Source organism: Trichomycterus rosablanca, chromosome 2, assembly GCF_030014385.1.
Source record: "Trichomycterus rosablanca isolate fTriRos1 chromosome 2, fTriRos1.hap1, whole genome shotgun sequence".
NCBI lineage: Eukaryota > Metazoa > Chordata > Actinopteri > Siluriformes > Trichomycteridae > Trichomycterus > Trichomycterus rosablanca.
Window position 1 is genome coordinate 29,649,744 of NC_085989.1, and position 12,198 is coordinate 29,661,941.

Sequence of the window (12,198 nt, forward strand, 5' to 3'; positions counted from 1 at the left end):
AAGTGTTACATCTGGTACAATATGAGATTTAACCAAACGTAAAATAGCGCTAACGAGTTAGAATTTTGTGTAAAGATACTAATTGCTATAGTAACGGTAACAATTGTATTTAATTATGGTAAATTTGTAACTAAAACGCTGTGATATACTCACTAAACATTTACAAACAACTGAGAATATAAACGCCACTACTTACAGATGATGCTTTGGTATTATATTGCAAGATAATTATTTGTATTTATTTATTATTGTTTACGTTACTGACTGCGCTACCCCGCGTTCTTTTGCAGTAAAAGTCACATGGCTACTCAGCGAGATCAAAGTTAGTTGCCATGACTACGATGTCAGCAGTTGCCGGTTAAAGGCGCAGGACTCCCATAAAATTATAAGCGCTTCTCTGTAACGACTCGAACCATCACAACAATCGTACAGTCGTTTAAGCTCTCGCGGGCCACATAAAATGGATCTGGCCCGCGGGCCGTGAGTTTGACACCCCTGTTCTAGACCTTCATCAGTGGTCACACAGGGCGCTGATGGCTGGATATATTTTTGGTTGGTGGACTATTTTCAGTCCAGCGGTGACAGTGAGGTGTTTAAAAACTCCAGCAGCACTGCTGTGTCTGATCCACTCATACCAGCACAACACACACTAACACACCACCACCATGTCAGTGTCACTGCAGTGCTGAAAATGATCCACCACCTAAATAATACCTGCTCTGTAGTGGTCCTGGGAGAGTCCTGACCATTGAAGAACAACATGATGGGGCTAACAAAGCATGCAGAGAAACAGATGGACTACAGTCAGTAATTATAGAATTACAAAGTGCTTCTATATTGTAAGTGAAGCCGATAAACTGGACAATGTGTGTAGAAACAAAGAGGTGGTTTTAATGTTATGGCTGATCGGTGTACATGCTGCATTCGTGTTGTTGGGTCAACATGTAAAAAGTGCTCTTCTCATGGTATTTCTAAACATATAATGATTATAAAAAAATAATCCCATATATCAAAATCATGCTATATTGATTTATAGACTTATTTCATTATCAATTAATGTTGACCTGAAATAAAGTTTTAAATAATGTAATGGGTCACTCCAACCTTGTTGGATAACAGTCAGTAATAGAGTACTGGCAACATTTTTTTTATTCCCAGCTGCAAAAAGTCATAGTCACTGTGTAATTGTGGGATAATTTTATGGCTAGTGCTTGGCCCACACCATGTCCTCAGAAGAGCTGATTAGAAACAAGAACTTTCTCTACTCCTCTTTCGACCAACTACATTCAAAAACACATCCCTCCAACTTTTTTAGGTTTAATTAAACCAGATATAAAGAATCCTACTTTTTCTTGTAAGTCAATGGACTCACTTCTTCAATGGAGAAAAAAAGAGCATTAAAAAGCTTTTCAGACCAGAGAGCTTTAAACTCTAACTAACAAGAAAAGCTGCACCAAGAAATGAAATACAGAATGGAAATTGACAGGTGGATGTTCATTATACAACATCAACAATCCATTAGACATAATAAATGTCATTAGGTTAAATCAGAAAAACAGTGATTTAATTCTAAAACTCTGGTTCACTTACGCTACAAATGACATGTTCTGGTTCTGAGTTTATATCTGATGAGCTTTTAGTTCTGACAACAGTGGGTCAGACTGACTTTTTGTGATCCTTTTGGGCTTTAAGCCATTTGTGGGAGGTTTTTACTACCTTCAGCTCAAAGCTGTTTTTCTTTTAACACAGTCTATTGATTTGCTGTTGCTTGTTAAGCTTTGTTACTCTCTTGTGCCATTTGAAGCCATATTAATTCCACCAGTCTGCATTTTCAACAGATGCAGAAAACTATTCTTATTTTCTCACTGATGGACCATGCCATTGCATAGTGCACCAATGAACTGTCAAAACGTAGCTCAAATATCTACTAATAAAAGTATAGCAGACACCAAAGCTGCTGATGGAACACCCTAATGTAAAAACGTGGTAGCCAAAAGACTACAGTATGTGGACAGAGCTTTTTCTATTCATGGTGTTAGAGAAAGATAGATGGAAAAACTAAAAATAGCTTTTAGAGCTCATATAAAACTGTTAAATCCAGCACAGACAGAATCTATTTGCCCTGTACACCTCTATAAAATTAAGTAATTAAAAAATAGTAAACTAGTAAATGTTTTTCATTTTTTATAGGCATGTTTTCCCAGGAGCAAGTGAATAGAAAATGCTGTTGCTCATTTTTGTCCTCTATTCATCCATGTATTCACCACAAGCAAAGTAGATTATGAAAAACTGAATAGGTTCACCTGTAAGGGTAATTATACTATTAAGAGTGGCCGACAAGAGGCAAAGCATGAGCTTTGGGGGCTGCAGGGCAACCTAGATGCAAGGTACATGGGATTAATTGTTGCCTTTGGCCACAGTCTGTGAAAATATGTGAATGTCCAAGTTCTCTACAGGTAATTGGGCTTCTCCTCACATCTGCATATCATGCAGAAAATAGAACTTAGTCAAGTTGCCCCTAGGTAAGAGTGAGTAAATGGTTTAATGAGTGTTCTCCTGCATTAAACTGAAGAACATTAAACTGAAACCTGTGTCCAGTGTTTCATGCCCACCCTGATCCTGAATGATAAGATAATCCTTTATTAGTCCCACAGTGGGGAAATTCACATCGTTGCAGCAGCGAAGGGATAGTACAGCACTCAGTATAAAAAGATAGACAATAAGAAGAACAATGTATAATAATAATAAGTCAGGAAAAAACTCAATGAACTAAACGAACAATGAACAATGAATGAACAATCATTAATAGTGCCCTAACCATTAAAAAAAACTAAAATACAAGATGGACTGGCTTGCAATCATCATTCCAGTTCATCCCTAAGGTGTTCACTGGCTTTGAGGTCAGGTCTCTGTGCAGGCCATAGAAGTAACTTCAAACCAAACAGGTGAAACCTTGTCTTTTCAGACCTTGATTTGAGCATAGGAGACAAAACATGCTAACACAAAATCTAATCTTTCTAAAACGATTGCTTCAATAATGAAAGCATATAATTTATTTAGATAATTAATTGTACACTAAACGGTCACTGGATTAGGAACACCTGGCAGGTGGCATATGATCACTGATAAAGTGCCCCCAATTGGTGGTTATGTCACAATAGGTTGTCTCATATGTCTCATATAAGGTGGTAACTTGTCCACTGCACAGCAAAAGGCAACATTTACCAGCTATGGGTAAACAGAGCGACATGAGCAACTTTGACCGTGGACAGATAGTTGGAGCCTGGAGGTGTGGTGCCAGTGTTTAAGAAACAGCTGCATCTGCGGGGTGTTCCCATACCATGGTATCATGGGTATACCAAGACTGAAAGAACCATCAACAAACATCCAGCCTAAGGTCACACAGCGGCGTCGTGCGTAGTGACCGGTATCGCAGCAATGAATGAATGCCTTTATTTGACAGCATATCCCAGCTTGTTTGAAAGCTGGGGTCAAAGCACAGGGTTAGCCATTGTACACCACCCCTGGAGCAGACAGGGTTAAGGGCCTTGCTCAAGGGCCCAACAGTGGCTGTATGGCAGGGCTGAGATTCGATCTCTCAACTTTTGGATTGACAGGCCCAAGCTCTACCCACTAGGCTACCACTGTCCCAGTGATGTGCCACAGTGGAACAGCTCACCCAGCAGTACAACTGTGGGTAAGTGCAACCAATTTTGGCCATGACCATGAGACGTACCCTGGTCGACTAGGGTACAACAGCTGTAGACCAACACGTGTGCCACTGTTGACCACCTGTCACCGCAACCAATGCCTTGCATGAGCCAACGAAGGGCGTCAATGGACCTTGGACACATGGAAGGAGGTCAGCCTGGTGTCTCCTGTTGAGACACACCAATGGACAGGTCCGCATCTGGCGGAAAACGCATGAAAGCGCATCTCCTGGTTGCAGCGTTGGAGTGCTACAGGCCAGTGACGGTGGTATGATGGTCTAAGGAGCATTCGAATGGTATGCCTTAAGACCAGTAGTCATCATAACATGTTCACCACCTTGTGAAGTCTGTTTCCTGACATCTGCATGCTGTAATTTTTATTTATTTATTTATTTATTAGGATTTTAGCATTATGTTTACACACTTTGGTTACATTCATGACAGAAACGGTATATAGTCATTTGTTACACAAAATTCATCAGTTCACAAGTTTAATGTCAAACACAGTCTTGGACAACTTTGTATCTCCAATTCATCTCACTTACATGTTCTTGGACTGTGGGGGGAAACCAGAGCTCCCAGAGGAAACCCATGCATACATGGGGAGAACATGCAAACTCCACACAGAAAGGACCTGGACCGTCCCTCTTGGGGATTGAACCCAGGACCTTCTTGCTGTGAGGCGACGGTGCTACCCACCGAACCACTGTGCCGCCACATGCTGTAATTAATCAAAAAGGTGGACCAACCCATTATTAGCCAGGTGTTCCTAATCCAGTGGTCATATAGTATATAAAGCTTTTAACACTGGGTGTTATTACACAAACTTAATAATTAGAAGTGCTGTCCATACAGTTTTGGCCATACGGTGTATCTTGCAGTCTAAAAGCCCTAGACGCTAAAGCTTTTTTTCTATTTCTCCTTAAAAGAAGGTTTTTATGCTCTGGTGAGAATACTATAGATTGATGTCTGAGATGTGGTGAGATTTATTCATGAGGATCAATGGCAGGAAGAAGAAAAGCTGCTAGTTGCAAATGGCTGTGCGAGTTATAGCCGATAGCAAAGTGATAAGAGCTGGTATGGATTTTTACTTTAAGTAAGTGAGCAAGCAGCTAAGAATATCGTTCCTTTAGCATTGCGTCACCTTCCCAGACAAGAAGCTATGATGAGTGTGGATTTCGGACTCACCTGTGTCTTGCCCAGAAGTGAGTATGCAAGCTGAACTCGGGTGTAGTGTGCAACGTCGAAGTTTTTACAGGTTTTGGACAGAGCCACATCTAGCTGCTCCTGCACAGGGTAAAGAAAAGGGAAAGGTGTAAAAGGGGCATTGTAGCTGAAATTAAAAAACACTCTATTATTAGAACTGCAGAGGATTATTATTTACGTTTAATTATCTAGCTGGCATATTAAACTGAGAATGGCGAAGGACAATTGTTATTTCTTTTCATGTGCAAAACTACAGCAGAAAAAAAAAAAAAACATACACAGTCAGAGGTAGAATGCAATAAGTCAGGAAGAAAATAGGATCACAAGGTGATTTAGTCATCATATCACAAACAAATGGCATAAGGGACCTAGTTTTAACCAAAAAAAAGATAAATTAAGATGTAAAATGAACAGTATTTTTAAATTCTAAAAAATAATAATAATAATAATAAAAAACAACAACTTTAAAATCCAAACGCTATGTAAATAGAACACAACAATTATGTTATACACAACAATATCGAATACATAAAAGCTACATGTTTAATAATAGGTTAGGTCTCTTGCAAGATCTAAAACTGGTGGACTGTGCTGCCTATGGAATAAGACTGTTCAGCTTTATAAGTGGGTGTTGCTTAAAAGGGAAGATCATTTAGATGACTTATTTATTAGAATTTAATCATCATGTTTTACACACTTACATTCATGACAGAACAGGTAGTTACTGGTTACCCAAGATTCATCAGCTCAAGTTTAATATCAAACTCAAGTCATGGACAATGTTGTATCTCTAGTTCACCTCATTTGCATCTCTTTGAATGTGGGAGGAAACCGGAGCTCCCGGAGGAAACCCACACAGACACGGGAAGAACAGGCAAACTCCACACAAAAAAGACCCGAACCACTCCAACTGGGAATTAAACCCAGGACCTTCTTGCTGTGAGGTGACAGTGCTACACACCGAGCCAATGTGCCGCCCTCATTTAGATGACTTAATACTAACCCTCTTGTTTGACACTGTACTGTAACTTATTTAGGCTATGAAGCCTTTATCAAACTTCCCAGTGTAGCGGACTAAGTGCAGTGGGTAGTTAATGTGAGACAACTGGGCTGCAATACAAATCAGGCTGCTTTTATGACTGGTAATTTCAGTACTCCAACTGAAACTCGAGCCTGCCTATATTCAATTTGAAAAACAAGGTGGATGTGAGCTTGTAGTGTCAGCATGTGGATTTGAACGTACAAGCAGATTTATTTCATTTTTCACCACTGATGCAAATGTATTTATTTATTATTTATTAGGATTTTAACGTCATGTTTTACACACTTTGGTTACATTCATGATATTTATTCAGGTAGTTACTGGTTACACACGATTCATCAGATCAAGTTTAATGTTAAACACAGTCATGGACAATTTTGTATCTCCAATTCACCTCATTTGCATGTCTTTGGAAACCAGAGCTTCCAGAGGAAACCCACACAGACACGGGGAGAACATGTAAACTCCACACAGAAAGGACCCAGACCGCCCCACCTGAGGAAACTGTCTGAAGGATGTGTCAGAAGGTTGAACTGAGGACCTAAATGCTGTGGGGCGACAGTGCTACCCACCGAGCCACCGTGTCTACCTCCTGATGCAAATGACTAAAGCGACATGATTGGCTGTGTGGCTTCATGAAAGTGCACTTTATGCAAGTCTAGCCCAAATGAACTTTACTTGGAATGTCGAGTGTAATTTTCAAACAGCGCTGTCTCTTATGGTCCATTAGGCACTATCATACAGTTCTAACACTAGCTTTTAATCAAGACCAAAACATTCTTAAGAAAAGTGGCTAGTGAAAAAAGTAGTTACTACAGTAAGTAATACTATAGAAGAGATAATGTGTAATAATATACATGAGAGAGAACTAATTTTACATTCAGGGCTGAGCTCTTTAAAATTTCTTCTGCTTTATCCTCTCTGAAAATTACGTCCTAGACGTTTGAAAAAATGTGAGTGTGTGTGTGTAGGGGTTTGAGCTCTCACATGCTTGAACACAGCCACACGCTCCTTGGTGGGAGCAGTTTATTCAGAAGAACATGTTCCATCTGCTTTTGAGCTAAAGGGACTGAATACTGCACATATGCACTGAGCAGCACTCAGACCTAAATGCACGCTCCTATATAATTACACATCTCGAAATTCCTTGTATTATGTCCATGCACAGTGTATGAGGGAGACAGTAACAGCTGTCTCTGATAAGTGTCTAAAATCACATTAGTGAAGCGTTTTTAGAATTGCTGGCATTTTTTAAATATTTAACTTGTACCGGACATAAAAGATTGTACATACCTCGATTTGCTCAAGGGTGTCCTGCAGCTTTGAATTGAGTTCACTGGGAAAAAAAAGAAAGTATTTTAAATGAAATATACAGTAGTAATAACAGCAGCAAGTGATCTCGGCTACAAAAAATAAACCACTCAGGACCAAAATGTACCACTGTGAGCAGTGCTAGAATAATAAATAAGTAAAAAAAAACATTACCTTGACAATAAATCTTTCATTTTTTTTTTTTTTTGTCAACAAAAAATGTCTGTAATGCAAAACTGCATAAGCAAATGACAGGCATTGTGTTTTATGCTATTTGGAAGCAATGATGTGCTTGTACACAGGAGACATTTCAGTGACTTGATCATTCTGTACAGTTAGGACAATTTGTGTACCCTGTACAAAGAAAACTAATTAAAACGGTTAGAACTAGCAAACTCATTAAGTACAGCGCACATTACACTAGTCTACCACTATGCTGAGCGACTGCCGATTGGCCATTGGCTATGTATTGATGTGGGAGACATGACCAAAGCCCTGCAGGATTGATTGCCAACCTGTCCAGGGTATACCTGCCTCACGCATAGTTTTTCCAGTAGAACCAGACTTGTGGTGACCCTAACCAGGATAAGGCAGTTGATGACACTTTTTATGACACTTACTTTAACTGAGCAGTGGACTGGTGCAGATCACACAGGCTTTGTCTTGCCTATCTGTTAAGTCTATGACCAGCTCCAAACAATATCTATCTCGGGATTAGACTTGGATTTACTTTCAAAAGATCCCCATGAGTTGAGCACTACGCCGTGATAAAAGCTGTCTACATAGGCCTTGGTGGCTGTGTCTGAGGGAGTAGAAAGGCCAAACTGTCTAGGCATTGTGAGGTGCGCTCTTAGTGCTGGTCACAAGCCCAGATAAATGAGGAAAGATTTGTCAGGAAAGGCATTGATGCCAAATCAGATCTGTGGACCAGATATTACATTTTTATCGCTCAGTTCAACCAATAGCAAAAAACCCTGGACGTGCCATCATGAAAGCAGCATTGAAGAACAGCGTTTTATCCAACATACAACCTTTCAACAGTAATATTTAGTACAAGTAATGACAACATTAGATGTTAATAAAAAAATAAAATTAAATGCTCCTAAAGTTTACAGGCAGTCATCCGCCACATCTGATTCTCTGCATCCTTTGTTAGCCCCCTTTCATGCTGTTCTTCAATGGTCAGGACTCTCCCAGGACCACTACAGAGCAGGTATTATCTAGGTGATGGATCATTCTCAGCACTGCAGTGACACTGACATGGTGGTGGCGTGTTAGTGTGTGTTGTGCTGGTATAAGTGGATAAGACACAGCAGCGCTGCTGGAGTTTTTAAACACCTCACTGTCACTGCTGAACTGAGAATAGTCCACCAACCAAAAACATCCAGCCAACAGCACCCGTGGACAGCGTCCTGTGACCACTGCTGAAGGTCTAGAAGATGACCAACTCAAACAGCAGCAATAGATGAGCGATCGTCTCTGACTTTACATGTGGACAAGGTGGACCAACTAGGTAGGAGTGTCTAATAGAGTGAACAGTGAGTGGACACAGTATTTAAAAACTCCATCAGTGCTGCTGTGTCTGATCCACTCATACCAGCACAACACACACTAGCACACCACCACCATGTCAGTGTCACTGCAGTGCTCTTAATGATCCACCACCTAAATAATACCTGCTCTGTGAGGGCCCTGGCCATTGAAGAACATGGTGAAAGCAGGTTAAAAAAGTATGTAGAGAAACAGATGGACTATATATATATATATATACAGTGTATCACAAAAGTGAGTACACCCCTCACATTTCTGCAGATATTTAAGTATATCTTTTCATGGGACAACACTGACAAAATGACACTTTGACACAATGAAAAGTAGTCTGTGTGCAGCTTATATAACAGTGTAAATTTTTTCTTCCATCAAAATAACTCAATATACAGCCATTAATGTCTAAACCACCGGCAACAAAAGTGAGTACACCCCTAAGAGACTACACCCCTAAATGTCCAAATTGAGCACTGCTTGTCATTTTCCCTCCAAAATGTCATGTGACTCGTTAGTGTTACTAGGTCTCAGGTGTGCATAGGGAGCAGGTGTGTTCAATTTAGTAGTACAGCTCTCACACTCTCTCATACTGGTCACTGAAAGTTCCAACATGGCACCTCATGGCAAAGAACTCTCTGAGGATCTTAAAAGACGAATTGTTGCGCTACATGAAGATGGCCAAGGCTACAAGAAGATTGCCAACACCCTGAAACTGAGCTGCAGCACAGTGGCCAAGGTCATCCAGCGTTTTAAAAGAGCAGGGTCCACTCAGAACAGACCTCGCATTGGTCATCCAAAGAAGCTGAGTGCACGTGCTTAGCGTCACATCCAACTGCTGTCTTTGAAAGGTAGGCGCAGGAGTGCTGTCAGCATTGCTGCAGAGATTGAAAAGGTGGGGGGTCAGCCTGTCAGTGCTCAGACCATACGCCGCACACTACATCAAATTGGTCTGCATGGCTGTCACCCCAGAAGGAAGCCTCTTCTGAAGTCTCTACACAAGAAAGCCCGCAAACAGTTTGCTGAAGACATGTCAACAAAGGACATGGATTACTGGAACCATGTCCTATGGTCTGATGAGACCAAGATTAATTTGTTTGGTTCAGATGGTCTCAAGCATGTGTGGCGGCAATCAGGTGAGGAGTACAAAGATAAGTGTGTCATGTCTACAGTCAAGCATGGTGGTGGGAATGCCATGGTCTGGGGCTGCATGAGTGCAGCAGGTGTTGGGGAGTTACATTTCATTGAGGGACACATGAACTCCAATATGTACTGTGAAATACTGAAGCAGAGCATGATCCCCTCCCTCCGGAAACTGGGTCGCAGGGCAGTGTTCCAGCATGATAATGACCCCAAACACACCTCTAACACGACCACTGCTTTATTGAAGAGGCTGAGGGTAAAGGTGATGGACTGGCCAAGCATGTCTCCAGACCTAAACCCAATAGAACATCTTTGGGGCATCCTCAAGCGGAAGGTGGAGGAGCGCAAAGTCTCGAATATCCGCCAGCTCCGTGATGTCGTCATGGAGGAGTGGAAAAGCATTCCAGTGGCAACCTGTGAAGCTCTGGTAAACTCCATGCCCAGGAGAGTTAAGGCAGTTCTGGGAAATAATGGTGGCCACACAAAATATTGACACTTCAGGAACTTTCACTAAGGGGTGTACTCACTTTTGTTGCCGGTGGTTTAGACATTAATGGCTGTATATTGAGTTATTTTGAGGGAAGAATAAATGTACACTGTTATATAAGCTGCACACAGAGTACTTTTCATTGTGTCAAAGTGTCATTTTGTCAGTGTTGTCCCATGAAAAGATATACTTAAATATCTGCAGAAATGTGAGGGGTGTACTCACTTTTGTGATACACTGTATATATATATATATATATATATATATATATATATATATATATATATATATATATATATATATATATATATATATATATAGTCCATCTGTTTCTCTACATACTTTTTTAATTAGGAATTAGGAATTTACATTCCTAATTCCCTTTTCCTTACCACGGACTAACAGTACAGCATACTGTAATTTTTGTACATCTGTACATTAATAACTTAACTTGTTAAAATTCTAATAAATAAATAAATAAATAACAATATATACATGTTTTACACATTGGTTAAATTCAAGACAGAAACAGTACTCGTTACACAAGATTTATCAGTTCACAAGTTTAATATCAAACACAGTCATGGACAATTTAGTATCTCCAATTCACCTTACTGCATGTCTTTAAATGTGGGAGGAAACCATATCTCCCAGAGGAAACCCATGCAGACACGGGGAGAACATGCAAACTCCACACAGAAAGGACCCAGACCGCCCCACCTGGGGTTTGAACCTTACACATTGAACGAGTGGTGCTAGTGTATGTAAGTCAATGTGCATATTTTGTATTCAATGTGTATTTACAACTGCGAGGGACTATGCACCTCAGCTTTTCACTCACCTTTCACACCTGTATTAACGTGACATGACAATAAAAGTGATTTGATTTGATTAGCTAAGACTGCCTGTAATAGTGAATGCATTTGATGTCTGAAGCCATGGTAAGCAGCGGAGTTGTGACTGAATAACAATGTGGTAGGTTTAAAATTCACAGGACTGGAAATCTGCTGTGCTGGCCGTTCATTTAGTTATAAGCACCTTTATCCTTCACCTGAATGCACAGATAATCTAGCTTTCTATTACCGGCACAAATAAACAAAAAAAATAAAACAAACTGCAACTACACAAAGACAACAACCCTTGGTATTCAAAACAGGTTCATCTCTGAGAACAGACATCAGAGCATGGATCACAAAACGAAAAGTGAGGCTTTTAGTCCAAAGCCAAGAAAGCATCAGGTAAGTGAACATCAGCTAGAAGCACAATGGAGACCGCAGTACAAATTGAAGTGAATTTCAGGCCACATTCACAAAAAAAACATTTTTGGCATCCATCAGAACGGCACTAATGCCTTTGATTTCAATTAGAACGATGGAGCACACACACCAATTCATAAAAATTATACTCCATTATCTCGCCAAAAACAGTATTTTGGACAGGACCTAGCCCTGAGTAATTATGCAACAGGCAGTCAGAAATGACCCTATTCTTTTTGCACCATTGCATCCAGTTTTAAATTATTTTATGTACTCTGGACACCTTTGCTGCTTGTGTGAAACCCTTGCTGGCTGAAACGGGCTGTGGGAAGGCACGCACCACTTCAGCACATGCGAAGATGCCAGCTCCTTCTTTATACTGGCCAGATTACACACTGTGCAGTGTCAAGGAGGTGAATTCCCATCCGGCTCTCTCTGCCTAGTGACCAACTGTGTCTCTTGACTGCTCTCTGAGCCAGTGTCAGCTTGACATTAGGGTCT

The 12,198-nt window shown here is 40.5% G+C and overlaps 1 protein-coding gene across 2 annotated transcripts in view; it reads right to left on the reverse strand.

Moving 5' to 3' along the window:
* vps50 (VPS50 EARP/GARPII complex subunit) overlaps positions 1-12,198 on the reverse strand; it is a 258,290-nt gene that overhangs the window by 177,186 nt on the left and 68,906 nt on the right. For both annotated transcript variants that reach the window (XM_063014101.1, XM_063014109.1), the window contains exons 10-11: positions 7,252-7,294; positions 4,899-4,997 (exon numbers count right to left, since the gene is read on the reverse strand). In XM_063014101.1, coding sequence (XP_062870171.1) covers positions 4,899-4,997; positions 7,252-7,294 — 142 coding nt within the window. The remainder of the gene's footprint in view (positions 1-4,898; positions 4,998-7,251; positions 7,295-12,198) is intronic.